Below are 17,681 nucleotides of genomic sequence, written 5' to 3'. Positions count from 1 at the left end.
CCTGAAAATAATGAAAATTTAGACTCTTTCTAATCGCTCTACACTCTTATTCCTGGCTTGGGTTTTATGGCATTACTGGAACTTCAGAACAGAATTCGTGGTGATGTCAAGGACGGTCTTGTTTTGCTCATCCTGCCCCTCCACCACCCACTTTTTTTTTTTTTTTTTCCATATCATGGGGGGGAACGAGGAGGCCCTTAGCCCTGTAGCTCTGTAAACGGGCTTTCAGAAGCTGGGGATGTTTCTGCCTTCCTGCCTGAGATCCTGCTTTTCCCGCCCATCTGGGAGGCTCTCCCTGCCCCACGGCCTGTCTGCAGCTGACCCTCCAGGCTTCCTTCTTGAACAGGCCAAATATTCCCTTGGAGCACCTGTGGCCCTCCTCTCAGGGCCCTCGGGCTGGAGTCTTGCCACCTTGCATGCCTGCCGTGGCCATGTTCCTCATTTCTGTGTGTGAGTCTGGGCAGGGCTTTGCAACTGCTCCCCTCCCCCTTCCCCTGACAGACAAGGAAGGGCCTGGTCATTCCTCAGACTTTTTTTTTTTTTTTTTTTTGCGATACGCGGGCCTCTCACTGTTGTGGCCTCTCCCATTGCGGAGCGCAGGCTCCAGAGGCACAGGCTCAGCGGCCATGGCTCACGGGCCCAGCCACTCCGCGGCATGTGGGATCTTCCCGGACCAGGGCCCGAACCCGTGTCCACTGCATCGGCAGGCGGACTCTCAACCACTGCGCCACCAGGGAAGCCCATCCTCAGACATTTTGTTCCAATGCTGAAAAGTCCCCTGCACATGCCCCTGGCACCCCCTCAGCCCGTAATCCAAGCCCGCCCTTGTGGTCCTTCCAGAGGCTGAGCACAGGAGGGTCAGCTGGCCGGGGCCCAGGATTGTGGGCCTCCGGGAAGACAGGCCGCCGGGGCTGGCCGTACTCCACCTCCCTCTGCCTCGGGCCTGTGCTCCCTTCAGCCTCGGTTTGAGGACGTGTCAAAGCAGGATCTGCACGTGCCGCCACTCCCTGGGGTCTGGACACGACAAGCCACCCGGATCCTCGCCCGCAGCTCGAGTGGAAGCACCCCCTATCTTCCTGCAACTCCCCTGTGATGGCCTCATGACCCGAGCTTTCTCCCTGTGTGTGATAAGGACTGTCCTGGAGGGCAGAGGCCTGTGGTCCCCACTGGGGAGGAAGGTTGACTCTTACTGAGTCCCCGGGCCTAGCACTGTGCCGAGCGCTGCACGTGGGGCGTCACTTAATCCTTGCTTAACCGGGAGGCAGGAGCCCTCATCAAACACATTTTATAGATGGAGCAGCTGAGACTGAGAGAGAAATAACTTGCTCAAGGCTACAGCTAGAAGAGCAGTGCCGCCATCCAAACCCAGGCTGCCTGGCTCCCAGCCAGGGCTTCCGGGTCCTGTGGGGCCCTGCCTGGGGCCACCACCTGCTGGACACTAGAGGCCTGTGTTTGTTGGATCCCTCCAGCTTCCTGATGAAATAAGAAGCCAGGAGCCCCTCCTCCTAGCTTGGTACATTCTGAAACAGCTCTCCCCATCCCTTCCCTGTGCCCATGACATACAACTGAGTGTTGCAAAGAACTGAGCGTGTGAAAGTCAAGAAACCAGAAGGTTGGCCCCGGGCCGGGCCTGGCATCACCAAACCACAGCTGTGCCTGGCTGGTTTTCGGAGGAAAGCTAGTGCCCTGGATCAGCCTTACCCTGACAGGCGACCTTGCAGTTCCCCTAACTGAGGTCATCAAGACGGGAACAGGCGTCCCGTGACATTTCGCACGTTACCACACACGGGCGCACGTGTAACCGTGACTGGCCTTCCCCCACGGTCCTGAAGTGCTTTCACGGCCCCATCACCAACGGGCCCTCGACAGCCCTAAGAAGTACTAAGAAGTACCCATCATACCTCCACTTGACAAATAAGGAGCCCACAGCTCATGGGGTGGGAGGGCGCGGGGACAGCAAAGCAATTTGCTCAAATAACAGATTGTTTCCAAATCTTGAGCCCCTGCCTCTCTAAGGCTGGGAGCCCTCAGGGGTGGACAGGGGAGGCCTGCCGCTGCCTGGGGGCAGGGACTCGGCAGCTCCCACACGACAGTCTGGGGCATTGAGGGGACACGCATGGGAGCCTGCAGTGCTAAGTGGCCAGGGGCAGCTGGGGAGCATCAGCCCCGCATAATCTCCTGTCACCCCCTACAGGGCACCATGGATCAGTGCAAATAGGGTGCTTACTGTGCAAATGCAGCTTCAAACCAACTCCCCAGCTGCGCCCACCCCTGAGACCTTCTGTGGGGTCCCTCCGCCAGCCAGCCTGCGCTGCCTTCAGTGCTCACTCCCCGAGTAGAGTTGGACCAGCCTGAGGGTCTTCTGGGCCTGGGGCTGTCCACTGGGTTGACCTGTGGGGCAGAGATGTAGGAGGCCTCCTGTCCAGGGCTGGAGAAGCCTGCAGACAATGTATGGGCCTGGTTCCTGGCTTCTGGGAGGAGGTTAGAGCAAGACCTGGGGGCCTGTTCTATGGGCCCCATGCTCCCCAGAACTCAGACCACCAGACCGGCCACTCAGGGGGCGCCTCTAATCCCTCCCTCCTCTGGAAAGTTGTCCAGAACTGTGTCTGGTGTCCCCCGGCTGGGACATCTCCAAGGCCAGCCGCAATCTCACTGACAGCCTTCGTCCAAAGGACGTGCATTCTGGGGATGGGTGAGACCCCTGCCAAGGCACAGCGGGCCGCACGGAGCAAAGGGATTGATTCTGGTGGTGCTTCAGCTGGGTGGGCCACGGCCATGGCCTCTGTGCCAAGATGCACGTCCTGGGGACAGGCTTGGCTTTGCTCCCACCGGGACCCCTCTGTCCGTGGGCTCTCCCTGTGATTTTGGCAATCCCTCCCCTCTTGTGTTCTCACCTCAAGAACAGGAGCACAGGCCTAGAGGATGTCCAGGGTTTCGCCGTCCATATCGTGCTTTGATCTCCCAGCTGAAAGAAGCAGCAGTGGACATGATTGGATGAGAGCGCGCCAGCCTCCGGAGCCGGGGGTGGGGCTGGGGGAAGGGGGGCTGAGGAGCTGTGGCCCAGGGGTCAGCCCCTGGCATTTGCGCCCTTGTTCTCATTGGCTCCTCTTGGCAACCAGTGATTTGGATGCCAAACAGGGCTCAGGCGGGCTCCGCGACCTGTGCGGTGTCTCAGCGCAGGTGAGAGGCAGAGTCGAAGCCCAGGCTCCCCACACAGACCCGCAGCATCGCAGGTGCCCCTCTTCGAGCAGCATCTTTTGGTCTCAGTCCCTAAGGGCCAGGTGGGCTGGGCCCTGTGGGGGTGGACCTTGAATTAAGGAGCTGCAGGGGCCCTGTGGGGCCGTGGGTCCCCTCACCCGGGTTCATGCTCAGTGTGGCCTGAGCCACTTGGTACAGTGAGGATGCCCACGCCCCAGCCAGCCCTCCCAGCCCATCTCACTTGAATGTCTGGGTGTCAGGGTGCCCTGGGTAGGACCAGGTGACCAGGTGTGGCCTGAAGAGTCCACGTGGTCCACGTGGTGACCTCTTCTGGCCCGCCGGCATCCTCAAGTGAAAAGTCTCGGCCTGGGAATTGCAGGAGGCTCCGAGAAGGTAGATGCGCCTGGCCTGGTGCCTGTTAACGATTCCCCAGGCCCTTACCTGAGTTCTCCTGCCCATTGCGGGCTCCAGGGAGCTTCTCAGGGGGATCCAGGAGCTTTTCCGTCTCCCAAAGGGGTGGAAACTGGCCAAGGAGCTCCCTCTGGGTGTCTGCGCCCGCCACATGCACTGTTGAGTTGTGCATTCACTCGGCATTTATTTAGTGCCTGTCGCATGGGCTCTGCGTCCACTTTCTTGGGTCCAGATCCCAGCCGGCCCTGTGGCCTCGGGCAGTGATTTGACCCAGAGCTTCAGCTTTGGAAGCACCGCTCGTAGAGGAGCGCATGAGCGGAGGCCAGCATGGGGTGCAGCTTGGCATTGGCACGCCCAGCGAGGGCTGAGGAAGTGTTGGCCGGAGTGGCCGGGAGCCCACAGGGGCCCAGCCCTGGGAGCCCAGGGTGCAGAGGACAGAAGCCCCCTGGGCAGGAGGAAGGAACGGTGCTGCAGAGCAGGTGGAGGAGAGCACGGGAGGCTGGAGCCTGAGGGGTGCTGGGGGCTCACGGTCTCTGCTCTCTCCTCAGTACGGCAAGAAGAAGCTGAAATACCTGCCTTACAACCACCAGCACGAGTACTTCTTCCTGAGTGAGTGCTGGGGCACCCCGCAACCACACCCGGACCCCCTTCTCGCCCCAGTGTGGCCCTCTGTCTCCCCTCCCACCTGACAACCTTCCAGACCCAGAAAGTGACACCAGACCTGGGAGAGGAGAAGGGACCACAGCAGCCATCCCAGGCAAACCCCACGTGGCCCATGATGCAGAAGGGACATGGGCCCAGACACCTGCCAAGGTCCCACACTCATGATCGCTGGGCAGGGTGCCGGCAGGTGCTGTCTGCTCCCAGCCCCCTCCTCGGGTACCGGGGCCCCGGCCGCCTCTGCCCAGGAGCTGCACAGCTGACACCACATTCCGGCTTCTGCCCCCAGCTCCTTCCCATCTTCCAGGCCCACCCGGGTGAGACAGGCCCTCTAAGCGCCTCTCCTCTCTCTCCTGCAGTTGGGCCACCGCTGCTCATCCCCCTATACTTCCAGTACCAGATCATCATGTCCATGATCGTTCACAGAGACTGGGTGGTGAGTCCAGGGGGCCCGGGAGTGTGGGGAGGAGGGCGACTGAGGCGAGTGGACCCTGGGGCCCTGCAGGGCCCCTGGCATCTCCTCCTGGGGTGGCTGCCTTGTCGCCCTCAGGAAGGGACTAGCTCTGAGGCTGCCAGGAGCCAGGGAGGCCATAGCACCCCAACCCTAAAGATCCCCCCACACAGGGCACCCACTGGGAGAGCCACGGCCTTGGCAGAGCTCCTCAGAAAGTTCCTGAAGGCAACGTATGAGCCCACCCATCCAAGGCTCTGCTCCAGCCATCGCCCTCCTGTGTCCCCGTGCGGCCCCTAAGACTCGGTGGACCGGGCCACACTGCACTCTGGTTGGTAAATGGAGAGCCGCCGGGCACTTAGTTTGCTGCAGCTGCATGAGAGAGTGCCACAAACTGAGTGGCGTTTCTGTTAAGCGACAGCATCGCATGTCTCGCAGCTCTGGAGGCTAGAGCCCGAGATCAAGGTGTCTGCAGGGTTGGTCCTTCTGAGGGCTCTGAGGAAGGATCTAGTCCAGGCCTCTCTCCCTGACTTGTGAATGACCATCATCTCGTCCCTGTGTCCCTCATCTTTCCTCTGTGTGTGCCTGTATCTGTGTCAGGTCTCCCCCTTTGTATAAGGACACTAATCCCAGTGGATTAGGGCCCGCCCTAATGACCTCATTTCCACTAATTACATCTGCAAGGACCCTATGTCCCAATAAGGTCCCGCTGTGAGGTCCTGGGGATTAAGACCTCAACATACTCATTTTAGGGGATGTGATCCAGCCCGTAACTCCAGAGAGAAAGGGACCCTGGAGAGGGCCGCGTGGCGTGGTGCACAGAGGTCCTTGGCTTGATGTAGATGTGAAGGCGTGGCTCTGTGGAAGAGGACGATGTGCCCGTGACGGGATGCCCTGGGTGGAGCAGTGACCCTAGGCAGAGACTGCTTTGGGCAGAGCAGGATTCCCTGGGGCGGGGACAGGGCCCCTGCCCTCGGGACCAAGCGGAGAGTCACTGAGTCAGTATTGCTGGTCTTTTTTAAAAAACCTAGTTTCATAAATGAAGATATTGAAACTCTAAGAGTTTGGGACTTGCCCAAGGTGACACCGAGGGGTGGGTCAGGCACTAGAACCCAGACCTCCCGATGCCACGGCCTGGATCCTGTCCCCACACCCCAACCACCACTGTCCATGTTTGTACAGCAATTGAAGCGCTTCAAAGTACTTTGTCTTACGTTCTCTCCTTGGCGTTATTGGCAAAGGTGCCTGCTGATTCTGCTAAGAGGGCCAGGCCTGGGACTCGGGAGCAGGTGGGGCTGTTTGGGGAGGAGGTGGGAGTCTGAGGTCTCTGCCAGCCCCGTGCTGGTAAAACCTGTACTACACTCTTCTAAGACACGCTCTTTTATCCGTACCCGCTGTGTTCCGGGAACGGTTAAGCACTGCCCCCTACGTCGTGTCATCTAACCCTGTTTTGCCAGCAAGGCAGGCACAGGCCAGAGGGAAGGAGTTTCTGGATCAGTTAAGTGGTGGAAATTGGAATCCAGGTCTCCTGCACCTGAGCTCACCTGGGCCCTGGAAGGGGTCACAGCAGAAAGGGACCGCGATGCTGCTGCCGGGGGTACTTGAATCTGCTTTCATGGCAAATGACTCCTGACATGAATATTTAATCCTTTTTTTATTTTTTAAACTGTGTTTGTTCCCTCAGGAACAAAGCATTACATAGGGACAGCGGGAAAGGGAATCAGACTTTGTACCTGAACCGGCTCAGGTGGCCCCGCCAGGGACATTTGATCGGGCCCCTCAGGGCAGAGCTCTCCCGCTGGGGAGTAGGGTTCAAGCTTGGGTTTCTAGTACAAAACTGTAGCTGACTGCAGCCAGGCATGGCGCCAGACCCAGCGCTCCCCTCAGGGGCCCACATGGGCAGAGGCATGCCCTGCGCTGTGGTTTTCTGATTCATGGTAACAGTGAGCTTGGGTGCCACGTGTGGCTGTGACCTGGGGCAGTGGTCCTCAACAGGCACAATTCTACTGAGCCACTTGGCAACATCTGGGAGACTTTTTTTTTTTTTTGGCCACGGCATGCGGGATCTTAGCTCCCTGACCAGGGATCGAACCCGTGCCCCCTGTAGTGGAAGCTCGGAGTCTTAACCACTGGACCACCAGGGAAGTCCTGGGAGACATTTCTGATTGTCACAACTCAGGGGGGGTGGAGAGCTGTTGGCCTCTAGTGGGCATCCTACCGTGCCCACGACAGCCCCCCAGAGCTGAGAATTATCCAGCCCCAAATGCCAGCCAGCGTTGCCAGTGGTTACATCCTGGGGATGTTTCCCAGGCCTCAACTTCCTGGAGGTCCGCTGTATCCGATACCACTTACTGCTCCTTCTTAAAATTCTCCGTGTCAGCTTCCAAGTGCCGCCTCTGCTGGTTCTCCTCCACCTCTGTTACCCTGCATCTCCTCCATCCCCTACCTGTGAAACCAGTGGTCCCACAGTCACGTATCGCTCCGCACAACAATACCTAAGAACGCACCTCCGTTAATATATACGTACATACTACTGCACTGCTTACGCACAAACACGGAATTAAAATGAATGTTTAGACCGCCTCGGTCCTGAGGTCTTGCCCTCTGCCCACCGCTGGCCCTTCGACTCCCCTCCGCAGCCGCTCCCCCCAACCCCTTCCTACCCCAGCTGATGGTACCCACGCCAGGGACCAGCCCAGATTCCTCATGACCAAGCAGTCCCCAGGTGGAGCTGTCCCTGCCTCTTAAATATTTCTGGAATCTGTTATCTCCTCCTCAGTGCCGTGGGTCCTGGTTTGGGCCTCTGTCATTTCATTCCTGAGCTACTGGAATAACCGAATCTCCCCACCTCCAGTTGGCGGGGATCCAGTTTAAGGTCCAGAAGGGACCATGTTCTTGTTTAAAGCTCTCAGTGGGTCTTCATTGCCGGCAAGGTAGAGGCCAGTCCCCCCAGGCGGACGTGACCTGGCCTTGGTGTCCCGCCTCCACCTCGAGCGCTTGGGCTGGGGTATGTGGAGCATATAATCTGTATGCAAACACAGCCCTTGCCCGGTCTTTTCTCTGGGCTTTTCTTCGTATTGTCATCATTCTGCAAACATCCATCCTACTGTTCTTTGCTTAGCTGACGTCCCGCATTTCCCAGCCCAGCACAGGCACCACCTCCTGATGGAGGCCTTTCCTAAATCAGGATCGGGTCGGGACGTCACGCCACACTCCCATCACCCCTGTAACTGTGTGTCCCCTTGCATATGATATTGAAGGGATCTCTGTATAAGTCTGTCCTTCCAGACGAGGGGCTCTGAAGGACTTCCTTTTGCCCCCAGCACCTAACTCGGTCCCTGACACAGAGAAGGCATTTACTGAGTGTTTGTGGAGCTTAACTGAACAGAGCTCGTTTGAAGGGTGAGTTTGCTGAGCAGATAAGGGGAGGAGCTTCCAGGTGGATGCAGCGAGACGCAGACGCTGCAGCGCAGCCTGGCTGTGGGAGATGGGCTGCGGATGAGGCCAGGTGGGTGGGCAGGCATGCGAGGGCCGTGCAGCTACTAAGGGGCTGGATTTTACCCTTTATCCCCCGGCGGGGAAGGAGGCCCGTGATGGCTTTGAGGATCGCAGTGGCGTGGTCCAGCTTGCATGTTAGGAAAGTCTCTATGGTAGCAAAGTGGTGCAGAGACCAGATTGGAGTCTTTAGAGCTCAGACTTGTGGACTGTGCTTATTGTTGCAACACCTTCAAGCCATGTAGAATCTCAGGGGGTGTGGGGGTGTTCTCTTCCCATCCTGCAGATGGAGGAACTGAGGCACAGCTCAGAAAATTACTTACAGCTACACAGAGTAGGGTGGAGCTATAATTAACAGCCAGCAGCCTGACCCGGAGCCTCTGCTCTCATCACTACCCTGCCGAGTGTCTGGGAGAAGTGATGAGGGAGAGGAAACAGTCAGTGCAAAGGCCCTGAGGTGGGAACAGGCTGGGTCAGGGTGGCTGAGAAGACAGTGGTCCCCAATCCCTGTGAGCTGATCTGGGTGGGATGGGAGGGCTTAGGGAAAGATAGAGTCTGCTTGGAGCTAAGATGGTCGCTCTGGTTGCCATGGTTACGGAGCCATTGGGGCAGCTGGGGGAGGTGCTTGCCCAGGAAGGGAGGAGAGCCGAGAGGAAGAGGGGCCAGGAGGAGAATCAGGTGTGGGAAGAGGGCCAGCAGTGTCAGAGGTTGCTGGGAGGGCCCAGAGGCGGGCGATGGATGGTGTCTCTGGCCTTTGTTGTGCTGGAGTGAATGTCCGGGAAGGAGACCCAGGTGCTGATGAGCAGTTTGTGAACCTGCAGGTGTCAGGGGTGCGTGCAGATGGTAATGCACCTTCAGAATCCTCGGGACCATGAAAGAGCTGCTGACCCCCGGCCCCTCCCCATGGCTGGCATCTGCTGGTCCCCATCCCTGTTTACTTCCCTAAATGCAGAGCTTGCAGCTCCCTTCCTGTTGCTAAAACACTCAGCATTTCCCTAGACATATAAAGACAGTCGTGCACACCCTGCACTGGCAGGCGTCGTGTCCTCCGTGGGCCTGGTGCCCAGTTTCACGGAGGCCTGTTGAGCTTCCTTGGCCCAGCAGTGAGAGGGAGGTGCTGTGTACACACACCTGTGGTCGGGAAGCCGTGCCGGGGGGCGGGCGGGACACTCCCACATCTACCTGTTTCTCTCCGCAGGACCTGGCCTGGGCCATCAGCTACTATGCCCGTTTCTTCATCACCTACATCCCTTTTTATGGTGTCCTGGGGGCCATCATTTTCCTCAACTTCATCAGGTGCCTACGCTTTGCTGGTTAATAATCCCCGGGCCCCTCGAGCACTGGCACTGATGGGGGCTTTGATGCGAGGCCCCCAAGAGGAAAGGCTCAGAGGTCCCCACTTCCTGCCCCGGCCCCTCACAGGGGCTGCACTCACTTCACCCCCCACCCGCCCTGGGCTGCGCGGGGTCGGGAGGGAGGCTCTGTTCCCACCGATTCCCCGGGCCCCGTGGAGACCGAGCACGCCGGGCTCCAGTGCTGAGCCGAGCTCGCTTCCAGGTTCCTGGAGAGCCACTGGTTTGTGTGGGTCACGCAGATGAACCACATCGTCATGGAGATTGACCAGGAGCCCTACCGTGACTGGTTCAGCAGCCAGGTGAGGGTGGCCAGAGCTGGCCACCGGGGCCCTGCGGAGCCTGGACCCGAGGTCCATGTCCTTGGTTCCCGGGAACGTGGCTGCCCAGTGGGCCCGGCGCCGTCCTGCGCTTCCCTGGGGCTGCCTGTGTCCTTCCGCTGGGAGGAACAGGGCTGGGCAAGAGAGAGTGGCGGGGAGCTTTTGGAGGGACCAGTGGGGAATCTGGGCAGGGCGGTGAGACCCCTGGGTAAGGCTGGGCCTCGTGGGAAGGAGACGGGGCCCTCTGTGCTTTGGCTCTTGGCCACTCATCCCCCTTCTCCCTGATAGCTGGTAGCCACCTGCAACGTGGAGCAGTCCTTCTTCAATGACTGGTTCAGCGGCCACCTCAACTTCCAGATCGAGCACCAGTGAGCGCAGGCGCGGGCGGGGAGGTGGGGGTGGGTGGAGGGTGGAGGCCGTACAGTGGAGGGAAGTAGCCACCAGCCTCCCCGGCAGAGGGCAGCAGTTGGGGACTACCTCTCTCTTCCCCAGTGAGGTCCCCCCACCGACCCTAGAGCGTATATCCACCCCAGCGCCCCCCCAAAGCCTGGAGAGGGGTTCTCCTGCCCTGGGCCACACGGTATAGTGACGCCCACCCCTGCACGTGTGGCTTGGCATCTTCCTTGGTCCCGTGAGCCTAGCAGGGCAGGTGATTGGTCCCTTTATTGCCAGGGAACCCGAGGCCCAGCCCTCCCCCTCCACATGCCAGCTGCCCCTGTGGGCACATAGGGAGAGATGGACGGGGTCCCCTGGGCCCGGCCAGCCTCCAAGTGGGCTGTGAGAGGAGGTGGGTGCTTCCTCACGCCCGGCCCCCCGCACTCTCCCCAGCCTCTTCCCCACCATGCCCCGGCACAACCTGCACAAGGTCGCCCCGCTGGTGAGGTCCCTGTGCGCCAAGCATGGCATTGAGTACCAGCAGAAGCCGCTGCTGCAGGCCCTGCAGGACATCATCAGGTAAGGGCTGGCGGGCACGGGTGCAGGCGCCCCTGGAGGTCGTGGGGCACAGCGGGGAGACTGAGAGGCATGTAGCTGGGACCACCCATGGTGAAGACGGGGTGACGAGAGGAGCCGAGGCCCTGCTGGCACTGGTGCCCCCAGCCGGCCCCTCTGTCGCCAGGAATTGCCTGGCCTCTGTGTGGGTTGGATGAGGACCTTCCCTTGGTCCTTCCACGGGGTGTCCCGGGGAGCCCTGAGCTAGCAGGCCCGCAGGCCCCTGGCTGAGAGCTGAGAGGAGGCACCCATGCTCCCAGCCCCCCGCTTCCTGGGGCTCCCTGGTCCCTGACTGTCCCTATCCCTCTCTCTTCCCAGGTCCCTGAGGCAGTCTGGGCAGCTGTGGCTGGACGCCTACCTCCACAAATGAAGCTGCAGCCCTCCGGGTGCCCATGGGGAAGGGGGACCAGGTGGGGATGGTGGCCAAAGGGAAGGGTGGGACTTGGTTCAGGGGGGTGTCATGAGGCTGTGGTACCTGCTGGCTCACAGACTCTGGGTTCGGTCTTTCCTGTTTTGCTCTCTGGTTTCGCTGCCTTTGCGCCTCCCCCCAGCACCCTCCCTCCTGGGGCCTGCCCGGTCAGCCCGGCTCTCCCCACCTAGGAGCAGAGCCAGGTGGCTGCAGCCTGGCCATTACGCTCTGCCCCTAAGCATCTGCAGACCAGAGGTGCACAGGTGCAGCCTGTGGCCCCCACCCCCTTGCACCTGGCCTCCAGGCCTCACACCGCCTTCTGTTCTCCCTCCGATGCTCTTGAGGTCTGCAGGGCTGGGTCCTAGCCAGCAGGACGGCTCCCTGAGCCTGCAAGCCTGGCTCCACCCTCTCTGATGGCCGCCCACCGTCTGCCCCTATGTGGGGTGGTGTGCTTTGTGCCTGGGTCTCCTTCCCACCGCCAGGATCGGTACTTGGGGCGTCCCTGCAGGCCCCACTTTCTCTTCAGAGGTCTTCAGCCCCTGGGCCCTGACGCCAGGCTCCCTGTGCCTGTAACGCAGCCAGCTCAGGCCTCGGGGCCCAGGGAAATGTCCTCCTGGCCCCACTGGAGCCCTCTGACCCAGGGCTCGAGCAGTTCCACCCTGCTGCCTCCCAGCTCCAGAGCCTGGGACTTTGGGTCCAAGGGGGCAGTGCCACAGATGGGCTTAGCAGAAGCAATGGCCAGGTCAGGGGTCAGCCAGCCTGTAGGCTCAGCCCTGTCCCCCCATCCCTGTTCAGATGTTTGTCCTGGTTGAGAGGCCTAAAATTCCGGAGCAATCAGACCCTTCCCCAGAGTGCTCCGTTAGCTCCCGGGCAGTGCCAGCCAGTCCCTGGCTGCTTGGCCCGTGCAGACTTGGGTCCCACAGGCTGCAAGCGGGCACTGGAGCCCGGGGGCTCATCCCAGCCCCTCCCCAGGTTGGGGCTGCCCGCATGGACACTCTCTTTCACCATCTTCTATGCTGTCTTGTCTTTTCCTGGTTTTTTAACCTTTTGCTACAGGATGCATTCTGACGGGGGCGGCAACGGGACTGGGCCATGTGACAATCTGCCTGTTACCAGCCGCCCCTCGCAGCCTCCCCAGGCCCCACAGTGGGTTGAGCTGGGCTCACTCACTGAGGCCACGGTGGCCCTGAGTGTCGGGAGGCAGAGAAGGAAGGAGTCCCGGAGGAGGTGACCCTGAGGAGCCGGGGGTTTGGGGGGGACCTAGTGGGACAAGGAGGGGTTGGGGCTGGAGGCCAGACAGCTGAGGGGACAGGAAAGTGAGAGGGGAGGGTGGGGAGCTTGGTGCCCCTGGGAGGATCCAGAGCCGCTGCATTTGGAAATTAACCCACTAACCATTATGTAGCTCCAGGGGAGGGCGGGACAGGAACCAGCCGCTGGCCAGCCAGGAGGGACCCGCCCTGGCTGGTGATGGACCTTCAGGTTGCCATGGCAACGAGGGTCCGCCTGAGGCCCTCCCACTGAGAACACACTGGCCAGAAGAGCCGCTGTCCCTCCCCTGGGGCAGAATGGATCCATAGGGAACTGATCTTAATTTTTATCATGTTGCTTCCCCACCCCTACATTTTTGGAAATAAATGAAGTGATTTTATTCTCACTTCCGTGATCAGCGCTGGCCGCGTCCTGCATGCTGATGCCGGGTGGGATGTCGGTGGAGGGTGGAGGAGGGGGCCCATGTTGCACTGGGAGCCCTTTCCCTGTGTCCACCCCTCCCCAGCCCCCTCCCGCCGCCACGCCTTTTCTCGGGAGAGGACTTCCTCTCCCCTGCCCCGCAGTGCACTCCAGGCCAGGAATTTTGGACAAATGGCCCAAATAAATGAGCCCTCCTTCCTCTTCCTGGGGGCTGGGGACTCTCCGCAGCTCCCACAAAACCACCACCACCGGAGTGAGGCTTTCCGGAAGGTCTCCGGGGGGCAGCAGGGGGCTGGCCCAGGCCGCCTCCTGACATCCTCATTCCCATCCCCCTCCTCCTTTAGGGACCACTTGTCTGCCCACAGGCCCACATCAGCTGGCTTCTGCTGGATTCCCCTCTACCCGTTTCTGGTCACTGTACCGAGCGCTGGGGGCAGAGAGTCTCAAGGGGCTGAGGAAAGCCCTGGGGACCAGATGTCTTGTGGCCGCTGTGCCCGTGCAGTGGCTCATTCAGTCCCCAAGCCCAGAAAGAGTCCACAGGAACGCGCCAGGGGCACTCGTACCGTTTTTACCTCCCAGTGGCTCCCACACTGCTCTCTGATGACCCTGCTCTGGGCTGGCTCAGCTGGCAGGTCAAGCTGGCTGTGCCAGGGGAGAACCAAGAGGTTCACGGGGGCCAGAATCCCAGGGGCTCCCCACCTGGCCTTGCGCCTCCTCCCAGCAGGGCTGGGGAGGCTCCACAGCAGACACTTGCCCTCCCTCTCGCTTTGCCTATGACCTCAGTATAGCCGGCAGGGACAGCCAGCTGATCCAGGTAGGGGGTGTGTGTGATTCCCCAGTGGGCACAGACTGTGGAGTAGGACCTAGGATTCCAGAAGCCTCGAGCCAAGAGGCAAAGACCCAGCCCTGGCTCACTGAGTGGCCTTGGGTGAGTCCTTTGCCCGCCCCAGCCTTCAAGGCTGAAGTCTCCCCATTTGTACAGAGAAGGCAGTGGGCTACAGAGCTCCAAGGATGCTGTCATCTCCCAACACTGAGCCCTTGGCCTCGCCCTGCCTGGACACCCACCAGAAGCCTTCAAATCTGGGAGACACTGGGGAACAGACCTTTCATCCTTCTTACCTGTGCCTGTGTTCTGCCTCCTACCTGGGCTGGGCCTCGCACCCTGGCTCGCAGGATGGTAGAGTACACACACACCTCTGTACCCCTGCCAGCTGTAAGTCCAGCATCCCTCACCAGTGACAACCAGGATCCCAGGAGGGGGAGGAGAGTGGTGGCTCTGAGGGCATCAGGTCGATGGGCACCAGGTCGACGGGCACTTGGCCCAGGTTGATGGGCACGTGGATCTTCTGTGACTTCTCCCCCCCTCCAACTCCCCACCTTGCCCTGATGTATTACCTTTGGGGTAAGAAACTGGGGACACCCATACGTGCTCTCTGTCCAAGCGCCCCTCCTGTCCCCAGAACCTGCTGAGGCTCTTGCCCAGCCCAGAATCGTGGGTTTGTGATCCCCACCCCTTGCCAAAGTCATGACACCCTAACGTGCAAGGCCCTGAGTGGTCACAGGACCAAACCTCCATTCACAGGTGAGGCTGAGGCCAGAGGGACAGGACTGGCTTGAGGGCACTCGGCGCAGCAGCTGAAGCCCGGCTCTTCACCCTGCACTCCGCCTGGCGTGTCCTTCACCGCCGCCAGGGAAGGGCCATTTCCCAGACCATGGGCTCTTCCCATCCCATCAGGCCAAACGTCAGACTGCTCCTGAGAGGCCCAGCGGCTGGGTGGACGGGGTGGAGACACGCAGGGAGTTAGTCCCTGTGGAGGGGATAAGAGCTCACCCATGGCAGGTGGCTACCCTGATAAGGCTATCAGCTTTGTGGGTGGCGTGGACATGTGCTGGGCACCGGGCCCAGAGGAGGGGCTGGCAGAGCAGCCTGTGGACCTGGAGCCCCAGAGGTGGTCACTGGCTTGACAAGTTCCTCAGGCGTCCAGTGGGACACTCAGACCCTCTTGGCCCACTGGGAGGAGAGAGGAGGCCTTTGGTGGGAGGGGCAGGGCGGAGGTGGCAGCCACCTAGACTGGGCACAGACGGCCCTCAGGAGTGACAGGCTACTGCTTGTGTGACACAGTGCCTCGGGGACTCCTCAGCTGTCCCAGCCACGCCGTCCCTGGAGAGGTGTGCCCCTCTGGACAGAACGCAGCTGCTCACCCCTGGTCTGAGTCTGAGATGGAAATGATTAGCTGTGGATCCAGTAGGGTACCTACACCATCTATGAAGAAACCGAGGCCTGGAGGGGGAAGGCAGGGCCCAGGCAGGTCTGGAACTACTAGCCCGTGCATAAACAGAACAAGAGAACACCTAGCAGGCTAGGACTTAAAGATCATGTCTCTACTGTCCTCTGCTATTATAAATACATTTCTTTGAGTTTTGAAGGCATTTGGGTCTTTCTTCCAAATTATCTGGTTTAAGAGCAAGTATCCAGGAGGACTAGTGACAGGTACCAGGGGCTTGGAAAGGGCCAAGGAGATGGAGGCAGCCAGGTGCTCCGGGACGTGTGTGGGGGAGGGGTGGGGCGGGAAAGACCCACCACCTGTCCAGTCACATAACCTACCAGCTGCTCCCAACGTTACAGGCAGGGGCTGGGTCTTGTGAATCTCCTTTTCCCCCATCTGCCCAGGCCAACTCACAGAAGACTCTGATTAAATGCTGGTTGATTGAAGGGGGCAAAAGGCATGGCTTCCCTAAGGAGTTTTGCTTCTCCTCTGGGCCCAAGACTGCAGACTGTAAAGCAGGGCCACGGCCTTTCTTAGAGTTTCCGCCAAGGCCCTTCCCTCTCTCCTTGTACAGACCCAGCCCAGGCCCCGTGACTGCATAAGAAACCTATAGACATAGAAGGGGGAACTCAACTAGGGAGAGGGGTGGTTGACTTGTCCTCAGGGGTTCCAGCATGGGGGACAGAGAGGGACAAGGGCAAAGATGACCCCCCAGTGAAGGATTTCAGGCAATAGGGAGTGGGGTGGCTAACTGAGGCCAGAGGGCCTTCCCAATGGTCTTTTCAGCAAGTTACTAGGCAACTACCCATTTGCAGTTGTGAGGGCCCACTGCCCTCAGCCACCACCAGGGGCAGCACGGAGCTCGGCCTGCCCCACATTGGTGCAGATACTCCAGGTACCTCTGGGGGGCGTTGCAGGCTCAGCGTTCCCGCTGGGTGGGCACCCGCTGTCCCTGAGTCTAGTGTGTTAGCATTTCCCTGATAAGGGCATCAGAGTCACTGCAGGAAAGGCACTGACCATCTGCCCAGGGGGATTGCCATCCCAGGGCCCACAAGGCACCAGGAGTCAGCAGGTGACCACAGGAAGAGGGACTCCCACAAAGAGAACAGCCTGTGCAGGGGCCCTGGAAGTGGGACTTGCCCTACACACAAGGATTTGTTCTCAGGGCAGGAAGTACCTTTCAAGGACAAAACAGGCTTGGAGGCAGCCAAGTGCTTTTCTCAGGTGAGAGCAGGTGATGGCCCCAGGGCCATGGACTCTGTGCAGAACATTTTAAAAATAAAGTCTAAGCCCTATTGCTGGAGCCCCTAAGCAAAGAGCCCTACATAGCATCCCTTTTTTTTTTTCCAAAGCATCCCTTTGATCTTCCATCACCCTAGGAGGTCATGCTATTACTCAAAGAGATTGCATAACTTCCCCAAGGTCACAGCCCAGAGTCCAGGCAGAGGCAGGTCTTTCCCTTGGCTGCCTGATTCCAGAGAAGAGGGGGTGGAAGCTGTGTGGAGGGGGTCAGGGTGGGGCTGGGTGGTCCCTGGAAAGACTGGACAAGAATTGCGGTACCTGCACCTCTTCCACCTCCTGTAGGGAACCCAGTCTGGGGCCACGGGAGCCCAGACAGAGTGGGGAGCAATCCTGCAGCTGGTGGGGAGATGGCGGCTCCCACTCCAGAAAGTCCCTCAGAGAAATTCTAGCTCAGCATTTCAATTTTTTTGTTTTTTAAGCTGCTGACATTTCTTCAAATGAAACCTTCTGCTCAGCTTGGAGCTGCCGAAGTGTGTGTGTACTGGGAGCGGAGGAAGCCCTTCTTCCCACCTTCAGGAAGCCCCAAGAGGCAACTCAAATCCCTCCCCAGAAGTGTCCAAACACCACAGGCCCAGGCCAACCACACCCATCTTCCAGATGAGGAGCCCAAGGCTTATTAGTGAAGGACAGCGCTGTGCTCTCAGACTCTAGGGACGGAAACAGCCCCTTCCCAGGGGTCCCGCCTGAATGGTTCACTGCAGGCAAGCACCTGGCCCCAGGCAGGCACTGGGGGGATCCGGGATCACCTCCTGAGGTCACTGAGCATGGTCAGCTGCACCTCCACAGGTGTGATGCCAAGTGTGGGTTGGAGATCAGCAGGGGACCCACTGCCCGTGGTCCTCTGAGGCCCCTCAGCGCTGAGGCTGAGGCTGCAAGAAACCAGTGCAGGTCCAGGACAGGGGTGCCTCTTGCGCCCCCCGGGGGCGCCTGCAGACATGGCGCTCAGCCCTGAGGCCCCATCTGCTGCCAGCCCCTGTCCCACTGTGCAAAGGAGTAAAGTGAGGGGAGCCCAGCATGATCTGCCAAGGTTGCTGGTGAGTGGGTGAAGAACAGGAAGGAACCAGGCCCTCAGGTGACCTGAGCCCAAGGCAGATGCCAGCTCCCTGACCCAGAGCGGAGCGCAACTCGGAAAGCCAC

The 17,681-nt window shown here is 59.9% G+C and overlaps 1 protein-coding gene across 3 annotated transcripts in view; it reads left to right on the top strand.

Annotated features, from left to right (window-relative positions):
- FADS2 (fatty acid desaturase 2) overlaps positions 1–17,681 on the top strand; it is a 43,467-nt gene that overhangs the window by 22,099 nt on the left and 3,687 nt on the right. For 2 of the 3 annotated variants that reach the window (XM_060158978.1, XM_060158980.1), the window contains 7 exons: positions 4,158–4,218; positions 4,629–4,705; positions 9,414–9,511; positions 9,773–9,869; positions 10,176–10,255; positions 10,716–10,841; positions 11,196–12,940. In XM_060158978.1, coding sequence (XP_060014961.1) covers positions 4,158–4,218; positions 4,629–4,705; positions 9,414–9,511; positions 9,773–9,869; positions 10,176–10,255; positions 10,716–10,841; positions 11,196–11,247 — 591 coding nt within the window. In that variant the 3' untranslated portion in view covers positions 11,248–12,940. Of the gene's footprint in view, positions 1–4,157; positions 4,219–4,628; positions 4,706–9,413; positions 9,512–9,772; positions 9,870–10,175; positions 10,256–10,715; positions 10,842–11,195; positions 12,941–17,681 lie in introns of those variants that run through there. The other variant, XM_060158979.1, reaches the window with a different exon arrangement.

Source organism: Lagenorhynchus albirostris, chromosome 9 (genome assembly GCF_949774975.1).
Source record: "Lagenorhynchus albirostris chromosome 9, mLagAlb1.1, whole genome shotgun sequence".
NCBI classification, from domain to species: domain Eukaryota; kingdom Metazoa; phylum Chordata; class Mammalia; order Artiodactyla; family Delphinidae; genus Lagenorhynchus; species Lagenorhynchus albirostris.
Note: the sequence above shows the minus strand (reverse complement) of the source record. Positions and strands in the feature narration are given on the sequence as shown.